Genomic DNA, 14,764 nt, shown 5'->3' with positions numbered 1-14,764 from the left:
GGCCCCGGGCGGGCCGGGGCGGGCCGGGAGCGGGGCCGGGCGGGGCGGCGGCGGCCATGGCGGAGGCGCGGGGGGGCGCGGAGCCGCTGTGGCGGACCCCGCCGGGCCGCCTGGCCCCGCCGCACGTTTACCGCATGGCGGGGGCGCTGGGCAGCGAGCTGCGCCGCCTCTCCGGCCGCTTCGGGCCCGAGGCCGTGGCCGGGCTGGTGCCGCCCGTCGTGCGGCTGCTGGAGCTGCTGGAGGCGCTGGTGGCCCCGGCGGGCGCCGAGGGGGACGCGGCGGCCCCGGCCCCGGCGGGCGGGCGGCAGGACGCGGAGGTGAGCGGGGTGGGGGGCTCGGGGAGCTTGGGCCACCCCTCTTCCTTCGGGGGTCCCCTCCGGGGCGGCGCTGGCCCACGCGTGTCCTCGCAGGAGTCCACGGGGTGGCTCTGGCCCGGCTGTCCCCGTCCCCCCCGGGGTGGCTCTGGCCCGGCTGTCCCCGTCCCCCCCTGCGGTGGCTCTGGCCCGGCTGTCCCCGTGCCCCCCGGGGTGGCTCTGGCCCGGCTGTCCCCGTCCCCACCGGGGTGGCTCTGGCCCGGCTGTCCCCGTCCCCACCGGGGTGGCTCTGGCCCGGCTGTCCCCGTCCCCACCGGGGTGGCTCTGGCCCGGCTGTCCCCGTCCCCCCCGGGGTGGCTCTGGCCCGGCTGTCCCCGTCCCCCCCGGGGTGGCTCTGACCCGGCTGTCCCCGTCCCCCCCGGGGTGGCTCTGACCCGGCTGTCCCCGTCCCCCCCGGGGTGGCTCTGGCCCGGCTGTCCCCGTCCCCCCCTGCGGTGGCTCTGGCCCGGCTGTCCCCGTCCCCCCCGGGGTGGCTCTGACCCGGCTGTCCCCGTCCCCACCGGGGTGGCTCTGGCCCGGCTGTCCCCGTCCCCACCGGGGTGGCTCTGGCCCGGCTGTCCCCGTCCCCCCCGGGGTGGCTCTGACCCGGCTGTCCCCGTCCCCCCCGGGGTGGCTCTGGCCCGGCTGTCCCCGTGCCCCCCGGGGTGGCTCTGGCCCGGCTGTCCCCGTCCCCCCCTGCGGTGGCTCTGGCCCGGCTGTCCCCGTCCCCCCCCGGGGTGGCTCTGGCCCGGCTGTCCCCGTCCCCCCCCGGGGTGGCTCTGACCCGGCTGTCCCCGTCCCCCCCGGGGTGGCTCTGACCCGGCTGTCCCCGTCCCCCCCGGCGTGGCTCTGGCCCGGGTGTCCCCGTCCCCCCCCGGGGTGGCTCTGGCCCGGCTGTCCCCGTCCCCCCCGGCGTGGCTCTGGCCCGGCTGTCCCCGTCCCCACCGGGGTGGCTCTGGCCCGGCTGTCCCCGTCCCCCCCGGGGTGGCTCTGGCCCGGGTGTCCCCGTCCACCCCTGCGGTGGCTCTGGCCCGGCTGTCCCCGTCCCCCCCGGGGTGGCTCTGACCCGGCTGTCCCCGTCCCCCCCCGGGGTGGCTCTGGCCCGGGTGTCCCCGTCCCCCCCGGGGTGGCTCTGGCCCGGGTGTCCCCGTCCCCCCCTGCGGTGGCTCTGACCCGGCTGTCCCCGTCCCCCCCGGGGTGGCTCTGACCCGGCTGTCCCCGTCCCCCCCGGGGTGGCTCTGGCCCGGCTGCCCCCGTCCCCCCCCGGGGTGGCTCTGGCCCGGCTGTCCCCGTCCCCCCCCGGGGTGGCTCTGACCCGGCTGTCCCCGTCCCCCCCGGGGTGGCTCTGGCCCGGCTGCCCCCGTCCCCCCCCGGGGTGGCTCTGGCCCGGCTGTCCCCGTCCCCCCCGGGGTGGCTCTGACCCGGCTGTCCCCGTCCCCCCCGGGGTGGCTCTGGCCCGGCTGTCCCCGTCCCCCCCCGGGGTGGCTCTGACCCGGCTGTCCCCGTCCCCCCCCGGGGTGGCTCTGGCCCGGCTGTCCCCGTCCCCCCCGGGGTGGCTCTGGCCCGGCTGTCCCCGTCCCCCCCGGGGTGGCTCTGGCCCGGCTGTCCCCGTCCCCCCCGGGGTGGCTCTGACCCGGCTGTCCCCGTCCCCCCCGGGGTGGCTCTGGCCCGGCTGTCCCCGTCCCCCCCGGGGTGGCTCTGGCCCGGCTGTCCCCGTCCCCCCTGCGGTGGCTCTGGCCCGGCTGTCCCCGTCCCCCCCGGGGTGGCTCTGGCCTGGCTGTCCCCGTCCCCCCCGGGGTGGCTCTGGCCTGGCTGTCCCCGTCCCCCCCGGGGTGGCTCTGGCCCGGGTGTCCCCGTCCCCCCCGGGGTGGCTCTGGCCCGGCTGTCCCCGTCCCCCCCGGGGTGGCTCTGGCCCGGCTGTCCCCGTCCCCCCCGGGGTGGCTCTGACCCGGCTGTCCCCGTCCCCCCCGGGGTGGCTCTGGCCCGGGTGTCCCCGTGCCCCCCGGGGTGGCTCTGACCCGGCTGTCCCCGTCCCCCCCTGCGGTGGCTCTGGCCCGGCTGTCCCCGTCCCCCCCGGGGTGGCTCTGGCCCGGCTGTCCCCGTCCCCCCCCGGGGTGGCCCTGACCCGGCTGTCCCCGTCCCCACCGGGGTGGCTCTGGCCCGGGTGTCCCCGTGCCCCCCGGGGTGGCTCTGACCCGGCTGTCCCCGTCCCCCCCGGGGTGGCTCTGGCCCGGCTGTCCCCGTCCCCCCCTGCGGTGGCTCTGGCCCGGCTGTCCCCGTCCCCCCCGGGGTGGCTCTGGCCCGGCTGTCCCCGTCCCCCCCGGGGTGGCTCTGGCCCGGCTGTCCCCGTCCCCCCCTGCGGTGGCTCTGGCCCGGCTGTCCACGTCCCCCCCGGGGTGGCTCTGGCCCGGGTGTCCCCGTCCCCCCCCGGGGTGGCTCTGGCCCGGCTGTCCCCGTCCCCCCCCTGCGGTGGCCCTGACCCGGCTGTCCCCGTCCCCCAGGACCCGGAGCAGAGGCTGTGGGAGGCCGAGTGCCGGGAGCGAGCCCTGCGCAGCCGCCTGGCCTGCCTGGAGGAGCAGAACCGGCAGCTCCTGGGGCAGCTTGCGGAGAGCCAGACCCAGGAAGGTGGGTGTTGCAGTGGGGTTCAGGGTCCCCTGCCACCACGGGGTGTTCCCATGGGGGATGGCAGGCTGGGTGCGGGGCTGTACCCATTCTCTGGGCTGCCCAGCCCAGGAAACCTGTCCCACCTGAGAGCGTGAGCGCTGCCTTGTTCTGCAGGCTACGGGGACCCCAAGTGTCCCGAGCACCCCCTCAGCCCCCAGGAGGAGGGGGCAGACACAGGGTGTGGGCTGCCATTGTCAGCGCAAGGATGCGTCAGGCACAACCTAAAGCTCTCAGCTTCCCTCTTTCCACTGTTCCTACTCTACCATCTACCCAGAACAACGTAGAAAGATGCTCTGTAGAAGCATCGAGGAACCTCAGTGTTGGGGTTGGGGGGTGTCCTGGGGCCCCGTGGGACACTCATGCCTGTCCGCCCGTGTCCGGGCTCAGTTAACACAGCGCGGAAGGAGCGGGAGGTGATGCTGCGGCTGAAGGAGGTGGTGGACAAGCAGAGGGATGAGCTTCGTGCCCAGGCCCACGAGATCGTCTGCAAGAGCCGAGACACGGAGGCGGTGAGCGTGTGGGAGCTCGCGGGTGTGGCGTGTGAAGGGCCTTGGGGACCTGCTTTCATGTCACCTCGCCCTGGGGCTGCCGTTGTGGCCCGTGAGCCGGCCGGGGCGCATGCCTTTCCCGTGGTGGCTCTCTACGCGCTGACGTCCCTGGGTGGGGACCCAGAGGTGGTGCCGGGCCTCACGCTGGGCTGCCCTGGGCCCTCCAGCTGCAGGAGCAACTGCATCGCTTCATGGCCATGAACGAGGACCTGCGTCACAAGGTGGCCGTGGTGCAGGCTCAGCTCAAGAGCGCACTGGAGAAGAAGTCAGACCTGGAGGCTGCGATGCTGCAAACCCAGAGGGAAACGAGCAGGAGGAGCAGGACTGCCTCTGAGATCCAGCGGCCTCCGCCCAGCCTGGTGAGTCCGAGCCTTTGGCCCCGCTGCTGCAGGGCACTGGTAACGCTGACCCGACCTCCCGGCCCCGCGCGGGGCTCCTGGCGGGCCCGGACCTGCCGGCTGCCAGCTGGACACGGCTGCTTGAGTGAGCCCCGCTGCTGAAAACCGAACGGTGCGGTGTCTGCGATGCCGATAACACCTTGTCTGTAAAAATCGGTAGGACGGCAGTCCTGGAGGCTGGAGCGAGGGAGGCGAGGTGATGGGAGGAAAAGCTGGGTGGGACTCAGAGGATGAGGAGGGTTTGCCATGCGTGGCGATGGGTGGCAGGTGCCGGCTGAGCTGGGGAGCCACCAGGGTCTGTGGAGGGCTGCAGCAGCTCCAGGCTAGCAAACTCATTCCTGAGACTTTTCCATCTCTCCCTGCACGTGGTGCCCAGCCTTCGGGGTCTCTGCTCGCCTGCTGACTCTTTCTGTCCCTGCAGGAAGAAGCGCCGTCACCGGCGGAGGAGCCGCAGCACCCGGACGCCACCGTGGGCAGGAGCACTACTCACTGCTGCTTCTCCAAGGAAGAGCTGCAGCAGATCCTGCAAGAGCGGAACGAGCTCAAGACTAACCTGTTCTTGGTGCAGGAGGAGCTGGCCTATTACCAGCGGTGAGTCCCGCCGCCGCAGCGTGGGGCAGCAAGCAGGGTCCCTCCTGTCCCTGCAGCCCACCAGAGGCTGCTCCTGGCACAGTCGGGGCGGATTTCTGTGCCAGGCTCTTGGTGAACCAGCTGGCTGCTTTTTGCCAGGGAGCTGCTGAATGAAGAGAGAGTTCCCAGCTTCTTCTTGGATGCAATGAAGTCGACTATCAAAAGACAGAGAAAAAAAATCAGAGCCAAAATGCTGGGAACGGTGGAGGAGTCGGCGAGCAGGTGAGTCCTGCTCTCCGGGAAGGACAGGGTGCCTCCCGTGCGGGGTGGATGCTGGCTGGCAGGCTCTGGCTGGTGGGCTCCGGTGTTTCCGTGTGGTGTGACGCCCTGGAAGGGCACTCCCCCAGGCCAAGAGCCGCCTCCTCCCTGCCTCCGTCCAGAGATCAAAGGTTTATTGTCTGCAGTGGATGTCTTGCTCTCGCTTAGCCCTGGGAGCACTGCAGGGGCTGGGCTCTTCTCTGCTGCCACTCGCGTGTTCCTGTCACCAGTCGCACCCGGCCCGGCCGCTCGTCCCTGCGTGGTTGTGGCAAAAGGGAGGCGAGGTGGTGGCACTGGGACCACTGGGCGAGGCAGGCTGGTCCCTGCGCTCTGCGGCCGGAGGCTGTCAGTGGAGAGCCTTTGAAGAGGACAGCAGAGATGTTCCCTGGAGGCTCTGCAAGATGTTTGTGGGCAGCGTTGGCTCCAACAGACTTCTCACGATGGGGAGGGGAGGACCGGACCCTGCCAGGCACCAGCCCCAGCTCTGCGTGTCTGCCGCCGGCGGGGGGCAAAGCCTGCGCTAAAGCTGCTGTATGGCACGGGGACAGCGGGATCTCACTGCCTTTTAGGGGCTTTAATAAAGGTCTGAAGGGGGCTGGGCTCTTCTGTGCTACTGAAACGTGCTGCTTCCTTGCGTCGGGGTCTCTGCTGGTAGTGGGGGTGTCTCGGGGTGTCGGGTCCTGCCTGCTTGCCTCCCTGCCTGGCAAGGATAGCCGCTGCCATATGAATGGTGCCCTGCGGTCACCTCTCGTGTGTCACCCTGCTGTCCTGCGAGGCCTGGCTGTCACCAGCCTCGGCCCCGAGCTGCGGCCGGTGGTGCCAACTGTCTGCCTGTTCCCCTGGAGAAGCGTGTGCTCGCACGAGGTGCCCAAAGACTTCAGTGCTGTGGGGACCGGGGCACGCTGCTGACCAAGCGCTGGGGGTTTGGAGCTGGTGTCTGAAGAGCCTTGTGGCTTGAGGTCACCAAGCCAGGGCTGGGCTTGCCGTGAAACGTGGCGTGTCCGGGACGCGAGCATCGCTACGGCCGGCTGTGGCTTTGTGGCAGGTCACAGCCCGATGGTGATTCATGGGGAAAGCAGCTCCGGCCCGTGTGCCTCCGGCTCTGCGGCCGTCTCCGCACGTTTGGCTCTGTGGGGGACGCTGCTCGGCTCGGGAGGGAGCCCCGGGGTCACTCTGGCACTTGCTCGTGGCAAGCTGTGACTCAGCGCAGGTTTTTCCCCAACTCCTTTGTGCTGCAGCGATGAAGACGAGGGCTCCTGGCTGCCGGCTCACGGCGCAGACTGCGTGGATGCTCAACCTCCCGAATCCAAAATTAGGAGCTTGTAAGTTCGCTCCCGTGCTCCAGTGCTGCTGGGACGGGTGGCTCTGCCGGTGGAGGTCTGGGGCCCGGCTGTGGCCCTGGCGCCTGCTGAGGCTGGTGCCTGCCCCGGGGGTGCGAGGGGGACGGAGCCGGGGGCGCGGGGCTGGCAGGGCTGCTGCTGCAGCGGGGTCGCTTGGTTCAGGGGGGTTCTGCCTCGCAGGCAGCCAAGGGCAGGCCTGGCTGCCGCCTCGGGGGTGCTGCACGTCCCCAGGGGCTGCGTCCCGCTGCTGCTACCGAACGCAGAGGGAGGTTGGGATCTGGCTCCTTCCCTGGGAAGGCTCTTCTCCCCCATAGCCGTTATCTGCTCTCTCTGCAGTTTTGGGCTGTGGTATCAGGGCAGCAGCAAAGACCCCCCCGCATCCAGCTGCTCTGGAGCCTGGGAAATCATCGACTCGCTGGACACGCAGCTGGAGCAGGAGGCAGCGAGCGAGCCGGCGGCCGGCGCCCCCGACAGAGCCGCGCCGCCCCTCTGACCCCACCTGAACAGGAGCCGGGTCTGGCCTCGCAGCAGCGCTTCCCGACTCCTCTTCTGGTGTTTTCGGGAGCGGCACTGCAGCCCTGGCCGCCTCCCCATGCCATGGCGATGGCGGAGCCACAGCGTGGGCAGCCTTCCTGCAAACTTACCGGGACGCTTGGCCGTGGGTGACGGCTTGGCACGGGCGGCTCGGCACCTCCAGGCATCTCTGCCCGTCGACCACCCTTTTGTTGTGCCCATGGCTTAACTACAGGGGTTCTGCACAGCTGTGCCCCCACTCCCTGTGCTGCTCAGCGCGGTGGGGGTCTGCACCCACCTCCCGCTGCCGCACCCTAAAGGGTCTTCCCGTCTGCTGGTGGCTCCTTCTGCCAAGCACCTCTGCTCGCAGCCCAGGATCCCGTCACCGGATACCTGCGGGGGTATTTCACTGCACCCCTTTCCACTCATCCCTCCCCACCATCCCTGCAATGTGAAGGTCAAGTTGGGGTGCCCGGGCTGGCTGGGTGGGTGCTCTCCTGGGGTCACCGTGTGGCTGGGAGGGTCTGGGCACGCTGCACCAGGTGTCCGGATGCTCCCGTGTCTGGGAGCAGGCAGGAGCAGCACGGCGAGTGCCACTCCTGCACTTTTCAAGCATGGGGTGAATTGGTTTTGTACTGGGACCTCTTCCTGCTGCTACTGGGAACTGGAAAACTGGAACAATCCTCGTGTTCACGGGGCGAGTCGGTCCCCTCGGGTCAGGTACTTTCTAGCTCTAGAACTGGAGTCAGAAATAAATGCCTCATGTTTCTCGTCCGAGGTTCCCGCTGCAGCCCGCGCTCTGTCCTTGCTGGGGAAGGCGATGGGCCAGGCTTCGGTCGCAGTTTGCTTTTCGTGCACCAGTGCAAAGGGCCGCGGCCAGCTGTGCTGCGCCAGACCCCAGAGCCCCTTTCGGGGTCACCTATGATGGGGAGCGGGGCTACAGGGACTGAAGCGCTGGGCGCGGAGGAGTTAAGTCCCGCGTGGCGGGGGCAGCAGCGCACTTCCAGCCCAGGGCCCCCCTTGGCCGAGCCGGCTTTGGGTAGGAAAAAGGTGTTTCCTGTGCATCTGCTGACACAAAGCTGCTGGGGAGATGTCGAGGTGGGACAGCAGCCAGCAGCGGTTCAAAGGCCAGCCTGGGGCGGACTGTGTCCCGGGGGGTATGTGGGGACCCCACTTCTCAGCCTCTGCCAGGGGTCGGCAGCGCCGTGGGGCAGATGACACGGGTTGGGGCGGGGGAGGCAGCGGGTGCCTTGTGTGGGTTGGGGGACATTGGCTAAAAGCTTTGGGGGTGATGGAGGATGGCACGGCGGGAGCGGGACGACCGTAGGTGGGATGTTCTGGTGGGTGCCAGCCCCTGCGTGGCCATGCTGAGCCTCTCCGGCCACTCATTTCTGGTATTGGGGTGGCAGCAAGGGCCAAAAATAGCCCGTGCGGCGGCATTCCCTGCCTCCTCCTCCCCACCGCACCCCTGACGTCTGGATCGGGGCACCTCCTCCTGCGTTTCCTCAGGAAGAAACCCAAGGCTGGCAGGAGGAAGAGGCCGCACCACGGGAGGGACGGGACAGGACGGACGGGACAGACAGACGCCAGCGCAGGGCTGGGGAGCTGCGCGACTTGGGCCCTCGTGCCCCGGCGGGATGGGGAGCGCCCGGCCCATCCTCTGCCTCCAGCTGTGGCTGTGGGTGCAGGGCTCTGCCCAGGAGCTCGACCCCAATGGCAGGAACGTCTGCAGGTACGTGCCGCGAGGGTCCCTGCTCGTGGCCTTCTGTCTCTCAGGGCCTCTCAGTAGCCCCAGAGGGGTCATTGTCCATCTGTCCTTCCACGGACAGAGAGCTGCCACCTGGCATCGCATGGGTGCCGAGCCTGGGGTGATGCTGGGGAGCGTGGTCAGGGCACACACAGGTAGTTGGGGCACCCAGACCCCTTCTCTAGGGGTTATCTCTCACGCATCTGCAGCACACGGGGCAACGGGGAACGTGGGAGCATTGGTGAGACTCTCACCATGCACCAGGTGGGAAACACAGGCATAGCAAACCCCGCCGGGCTTTTGGAGCTGCCATCCCCGCCGCTTTGCTGCTGCGTCGCCTCTCCCGTTGCGCCGGCCCTCAATGGCGGCGCCTTTGGTCGCCTCCGCTTCAATGCCTTTTTCCTGAGATGCTGGCAAAGCTTTGAGCTGCTCCCAGAGCACCGGGGACCCGGCACGGGCTCCGTAGAGCCAGTCCCAGCAGTGCCGGGCAGGCCTGCCCCACTGCCCAGCCCCACCGCCCGCTTGGGCTGCAGCCTCTTAAATTTCCTTCTATTTTGCTGGTTTCCTTCCGGAGCAATGCTCCTGGGGCCGTGCTGCTTCCCCGCCCGCCAGGCCCAGCCGGGGCAAGCGCCCACGTTCGCTTTGCCTTAGCCAAAGCTGCAAAGCTGCATGTGAACCCGTGCCGGCCCCGGCACCCCCTGCCCCGGCTGACGGCCCCCGGGTCTCTCCCGCAGGCTCCCCACCGGCCCGGCGTGCTGCCCCGGCTGGAAGCAGGACGGGCGGGAGTGCACGGCCGGTGAGTGATGGGTGGCAACGAAGCCCAAAGCTTGGTCCCTGCGCTGGGTGGCTCCTCCACGGCGTGGGTACTGGGGGGAAGCGCTACAGCTCTCCCCGAGCAGTGGCGGTGGGGTCCTGCGCCGTGGGGACCCCCAAACGCCCACCGAGCAAGCTGCTAATGGTGCCGTGGCTGGGATGGCGCGGGAAGCGGGATGGCGGTTTCCCTGGGAGGGCTGCCTTGGCGGGAGGTGGCCGGGTGGTGGGGGGTCTGGCGGAGGGGTGTGAGCCCGGGGTGGGGGCTGTCGTGCGCTGACGTGCCTGCCCTGCCACCGGCAGCCCTGTGCGAGGGGGAGGACGCCTGCGGGGTGGACGAGGTGTGCGTGAGACCCGGGGTTTGCCTCTGCAAACCTGGCTTCTTCGGAGCAGACTGCAGTTCCCGTGAGTATGTGCCCAGGGCTCAGCCCTCGCCATTCCCTTTACAAGCCGGGATGGTCGGGGGGCAGCCAGGCTTCCCGGCACCCCCCATTCTCGCCGTCTCCTTCCCTTTGCAGGCTGCCCCGAGCAGTACTGGGGCCCCGACTGCAAGCGGAGCTGCCCGTGCCACCCCAACGGGCGCTGTGACCCGGTCAGTGGGCGCTGCACCTGCGACCCCAACCACTGGGGAGGGCTCTGCCAGTTCCCCTGCCAGTGTGGCCCCCACGGCCGCTGCGACCCCCTGACCGGCGCCTGCCGCTGCGAGCCGGGCTGGTGGGCACCCACCTGCAAGAAGCAATGTCAGTGCAACCCCGCCAGCTCCCACTGCGACCCGCTCACCGGCCACTGCAACTGCCGGCCGGGCTGGTGGGGCAGGAGGTGCAGCTTCAAATGCTCCTGCAACCTCTCGCCCTGCACCCAGGAGACGGGCAAGTGCGAATGCAAGGCTGGGCTTTGGGGGCCGACGTGCCAGCGGCACTGCGACTGCTTGCACGGCTCCTGCAGCCCCCTCAGCGGGCACTGCAGCTGCAACCCCGGCTACCAGGGCAGGAGCTGCCAGGACCCCTGTCCGGCAGGGAAATACGGGTCTCAGTGTGTGCACAGGTGAGCCGGGGGCGGGGTGGGGTCCCCGGGGGCTGCAGTGAGACCTTGCAGGGGGAAAGTCATCAGTCATGTCTGTCCCTTTGGCTGGGCAGGGACACCCATTCTGGGGGGCATTTGAGCATCCCTGGCTGGATGCAGCATTAGTATTTCCCCCAAAGAAATATCTGCTAATGCCAGCAGAAAGCGCTGGTGTCACCCCAAAATCTGGCCATCCTCAGTACCGCTCGCCAGGGCGATAAAGCAGCATCTCACCTCCTGCCCTGTCACCACCACAGTGCATTAAGTGCTGTAAGTATTTCCCTGTGAGCCAAACTGGTGCTGAATGCTGATGTGGGGTGAAACCTGCGTTTTGGGGAGGCCAGGGTGGGTGTCAGGACCTCACCGCCCCTCTGCCCGTGCAGCTGTGGGAGCTGCAAGCGCAGCCAGCCCTGCTCGCCCGTGGATGGCTTCTGCCTGGCCTGCCAGCCCGGCTGGAACGGGACCCTCTGCAAGGAGCCCTGCGTGCCCGGCTTCCACGGCGAGGGCTGCCTCCAGCCGTGTCCCCGCTGCCGGCGCGGGGAGGCCTGCGACCCAGAGACCGGGTCCTGCCCGCACTGCGAGCCCGGCTGGACGGGACCCAGGTACGCCCGGGATCAGGCCACCGGTCCTTGCGGGGGGGTCCCTGCTCCGGGGCGCAGCGGGCTGATGCTTTGCTCTCTGTCTCGACAGCTGCAACAGCTCCTGCCCCGCAGGCACCTTCGGCGACAGATGCCAGCTCCTCTGCCCTGAGTGTGTTGCGGGGAGCTGCGACCCCGTGTCAGGAGCTTGCGTCTGCCAGGCAGGCTACTGGGGAGCCAGGTAATGCTGGCAGTGGGGCAGGGCTGGGGCCCCACTCTCCTCGGGGGCATTGCCTCTCCTTTCCTGTCTCTTCCAGCTGCAACGACACCTGCCCGGAGGGGTATTTTGGTGTGAACTGTTCCTCGCCTTGCCAGTGCTCCTGGGGGACCTGCCACCCCGTGCGGGGTGACTGCGTGTTGAGTAAGAGCAACCTCAGATTTACTCGTTGGCAGTGGCCAAGGGACTGTGACATCCTGCCTGGGGATGGCGGTGCTGGGAGGCTGCATTGCAGCCTCCCGGCCCTGCCACGAGTTGCCAGCTCCTGCGCTCTCAATGCAGAGCATCTCTACAGGCTTGGCAGCCGCAGGACATGCTGACTCAACCCGTCTTCTCCATGCAGGTTTTAAGGACCACGGGGCCCTGGCAGCCGCCATCCTCGTCCCTCTCCTGCTGCTGCTGCTCTGCATCGCCTGCTGTTGCTGTGGAGCCGGCCCAGCAGATACTAGAGACAGGTATTTGTTATATTTTGCAACCTTTGATGCAAAACCCCATCTCCCGCATCGCTTCACACCCGTCTCCCCTGCACAGGGCGGCCGTGCCGGACGACGACGTGGTGGCCCGGATGAAGCACCACGTGCGGGGGGTGCTGGCGAACCTCAGCGCTATGATGCCGTGCTTTTCCCTGGGTGGCTACAAACTTCCCAAAGTCACAGGTAAAAAAAGCAGAGCCGCCGACAGCCCTTCGAGGGTGTCACCCCCACCCCATGCTCTTTGCATCATCACCATTTCGGGGTGGGGGGGGGAGCCTGCACTCCCCCTCGCCCCACTGCACAGCTCGGGGCAGACGTTGCTCTCCCACCCCAGCCCCGAGCACCCTGGAGTGCCCAAGCTCAGCTGCGTGTCTTCTCCTCCCCAGTTTCCCACCATGACACAGAAATCCCCTTCAACCCCAGCTTCATTGAGCCGCCGTCGGCTGCGTGGGTTTCAGACAGCTCCTTCTCTTCCTTCGACACCGACAACGAGGGACCCGAGTACTCCATCCCTCCCAGAGAAGGTGACGCCGCTGGCTGCTCCTCCTCTCCCTGGCCACCCACAGCCCTTCTGGGCCACCTGGGGTCAATCCTGCCCCGCTTTTAACCTTGGGCAGCCCCGGGATGGGTGCTGGGTGTCGTCAGCAATTATTTTCATCCTCTTGTTTTCCCGTCTCAAGGACACACCGGGGCCGTGCTTGGCCTCGTGCGATGGGACGTGCCCGGTGCGGGCAACACCATTTCACAACCTCGCCCCAGGGGAACGCTTCCAGGGACGGTCGTATTGCATCAGCCCCTGTCCCAGTGCGTGTCCCTGGGCAGGGGGGTGGCTCCAGCAGCCCTAACCCTCGCCCCTCTCTCCCGCAGGTGTCTCGCTGCTGGGGGGGGCTGAGCTGCAGGACGGGGTGTCCCCCCTCAGCGAGGCGCTCCCAGACCCATCAGCCTTCGACTCCGAGGATGTCTCGCAGCCCTTCGCCATCCCCCGCACCTCCAGCATCGCCAAGGCCAAGCGGCCCTCCGTGTCCTTTGCTGAGGGGACAAAATTTGGGGCAGCGGAGACCCCCAGCCCCGGGCGGAAGCCAAAGACCCCATGGGGCCCATCCAAGCTGTCCCCACCGCCGGGGGACACGGCAGCTGAGCCCCCCACTGAACGACCAGCCAGCAATTGCTACGAAAGCCCCGAGCCCCTCAGCAAGGGGGAGGAAAGCCACCGGCCATCACCCCGGGCCACCCCGGGGGGACGCTGGCGCATCGCCTCCGGCACCAGGCACGTAGCCCAGAGAGTGGAGGCACTTGAAGCGGCTGCAAAATCTGGCAGCTGGGAGGTGAAGGGGAAGGACCCCAGTGTCACCACCATCTACATGATGGTGGGAACGGCCGGGCAGGACCCCCAGGCGGAGGGGGGTGGCGAGGGACCGGTCCAGGCCGTGCTCAAGCGGCTGGGCAGCTTGCAGAGGGGCAAGTGGGCAGCAAAGGAGGAGCCCAAGGTGAGGAGGAGCGTTGAGGTCATCCAGAAACCGCCCCGCCGGGCCCTGGCGCAGTGCAGAGACTCGGTGAATAGCTGCAAGCAGAGGGAGAGTGTCCCAGGGGCTCCCGCCGAGCCATCCCCTGGCAAGCACCAGCACGTCCCTGGGAAGAGACAGTCCTTCCTTCTCACATCTCCCTTGCCAAAAAGCACTGGCGCCCAGGATGAGACCAGCGATGCTGTAGGTGCCACGGAGGGGGGCAACAGCCCTGAGATAGTCCTCAGCCTCAAAACGAAGGGACAGGCTGACCCGGAGGAAGAGCCGAAATACGAAAACGTGATCAGCGGCGGTGCCGATTCGCCCCCCGGCCCCGCCAAGGAGCCGCCGGCTGCCCCGCCGGCCACCTGAGCCACCGCCGCCGGGGCTGGGGCAGCGGGAGCCCAGGAGGCCCCTCCGACCCCAGCGCGGGGGGAGCCGAGGTCCCCCTCCGAGCTGTGAACTGGAGAAGCATCGAGCCTTCCCACTGACCCCCTTTCCTCCGCGCCGCGTTGCCGGTGTGGACCCTCGCTGGCCGGCACAGCCGGCAGGACGGGTGAAGCTGAGAGCTGCAGCGGTGGCAGCCCCAGGGCGTTGCGGTGCTTCAGGGCTGTTTTCTGCTCCCCCCAGCCCTATATGCCCCATTTTGTGTCTGCCGCAGCCCAGGGGGACAGCGATGCTCTGGAGGCAGTGGTGGCACCTTCTAGTCCCTGCCAGCGTTGGGCTTGGGGACACGTCTGCCCCTCACAAACGGGAGCGGGGCTGCTGGGGGCTCAGCTGGGAAACACACAAGCAAAAACCAGTTTCACCCCATCAGCCTTTGTCTTTCCCGGTCCCAGCTCTGGCAATGCTGCCTGGAGCCTCTTGCTGTAAAGGTGCTTCTTGCTGTAGGGGATTTTGTGGAGCTGGACTGGGGAGAGATGTTGAGCTGTCACAAGCAGCTTCAGCAAAAATTAATTTTAGCTGCTTATCTCAAAGGGTATCTGGGTCTGCTGGCGTTTATCTGCGTGGCTCTGGCTTTCGTGGCAGGCTCTGGCTGCCTTCGTTTCTATGTGCATGCGCAGCACATGAAAGGGCTCGTGGCACGGCACGGGGTTTATCGATGGCCTTTTAAACTCCACACGATACCAAGCTGCAGTTCTGCAGGAGCAAACGTGGCAGCTGGGCTGTGACCATCAACCTGTGCACCCGGCGCTGTGCTGGCCCTGATAAGGACGAAAGCTGCTCGGAAAATGGCATTTCCGTGGGTGCCCTGAGCTCCTGCCATCTCCCACGCCTCATTCCTGCTGCCGCACCGTGTCACCACGGGCAGCTGAGATGCAGTGAAGGGGCTGCAGCATCTGCAGCGCAGCCAGAGGACCTCGAGCAGCGCGGGCGAGATGGGCACAAGGGCTCTGCCGCTCACGCCAGGCGGTCGAGGTGCCAAAGAGGATTTGCAGCACGAACTGGTTTTAGATGTATCTTAAGTGATAGAATTTTCTTGTATATTTTCTGTTATGTCGTGTGGCATGAAAGCCTCTGAATGAAAATAAAATTTTAACAAAGCCCTTCAGGATTTGGGTTTCCCCGCTGCCCTCTGCATCAAAGACATGGTGAGAAATATCCTCCCAA

General features: G+C 68.1%; 2 protein-coding genes across 6 annotated transcripts; both read left to right on the top strand.

Annotated features, from left to right (window-relative positions):
* The first annotated feature begins 7 nt into the window (after positions 1-7).
* RILP (Rab interacting lysosomal protein) lies at positions 8-7,494 on the top strand. 5 transcript variants are annotated; one of them, XM_064468307.1, is made up of 8 exons: positions 11-317; positions 2,855-2,978; positions 3,405-3,526; positions 3,739-3,924; positions 4,385-4,554; positions 4,693-4,815; positions 6,090-6,173; positions 6,528-7,494. In XM_064468307.1, the coding sequence occupies exons 1-8, from the start codon at positions 57-59 to the stop codon at positions 6,682-6,684; spliced, it is 1,227 nt and encodes a 408-aa protein (XP_064324377.1). In that variant the 5' UTR covers positions 11-56; the 3' UTR covers positions 6,685-7,494. The 5 variants fall into 5 exon arrangements, with proteins under 5 accessions (XP_064324379.1, XP_064324378.1, XP_064324377.1 ...); XM_064468306.1 differs by having other exon boundaries at positions 15-317; positions 3,733-3,924; XM_064468309.1 differs by lacking the exon at positions 3,739-3,924 and having other exon boundaries at positions 8-317.
* A 531-nt stretch (positions 7,495-8,025) lies between these two features.
* On the top strand, positions 8,026-14,700 carry SCARF1 (scavenger receptor class F member 1). The gene is made up of 11 exons (XM_064468302.1): positions 8,026-8,436; positions 9,186-9,247; positions 9,565-9,666; positions 9,780-10,305; positions 10,707-10,925; positions 11,014-11,142; positions 11,219-11,322; positions 11,522-11,633; positions 11,710-11,834; positions 12,038-12,175; positions 12,519-14,700. The coding sequence occupies exons 1-11, from the start codon at positions 8,342-8,344 to the stop codon at positions 13,523-13,525; spliced, it is 2,619 nt and encodes an 872-aa protein (XP_064324372.1). The 5' UTR covers positions 8,026-8,341; the 3' UTR covers positions 13,526-14,700.
* The last annotated feature ends 64 nt before the right edge of the window (positions 14,701-14,764 follow it).

The sequence above is a fragment of the Phalacrocorax carbo genome, chromosome 17 (assembly GCF_963921805.1).
Source record: "Phalacrocorax carbo chromosome 17, bPhaCar2.1, whole genome shotgun sequence".
NCBI classification, from domain to species: domain Eukaryota; kingdom Metazoa; phylum Chordata; class Aves; order Suliformes; family Phalacrocoracidae; genus Phalacrocorax; species Phalacrocorax carbo.
The sequence above is the reverse complement of the archived record's forward strand: the minus strand, read 5'-3'. Positions and strand labels throughout refer to the sequence as shown.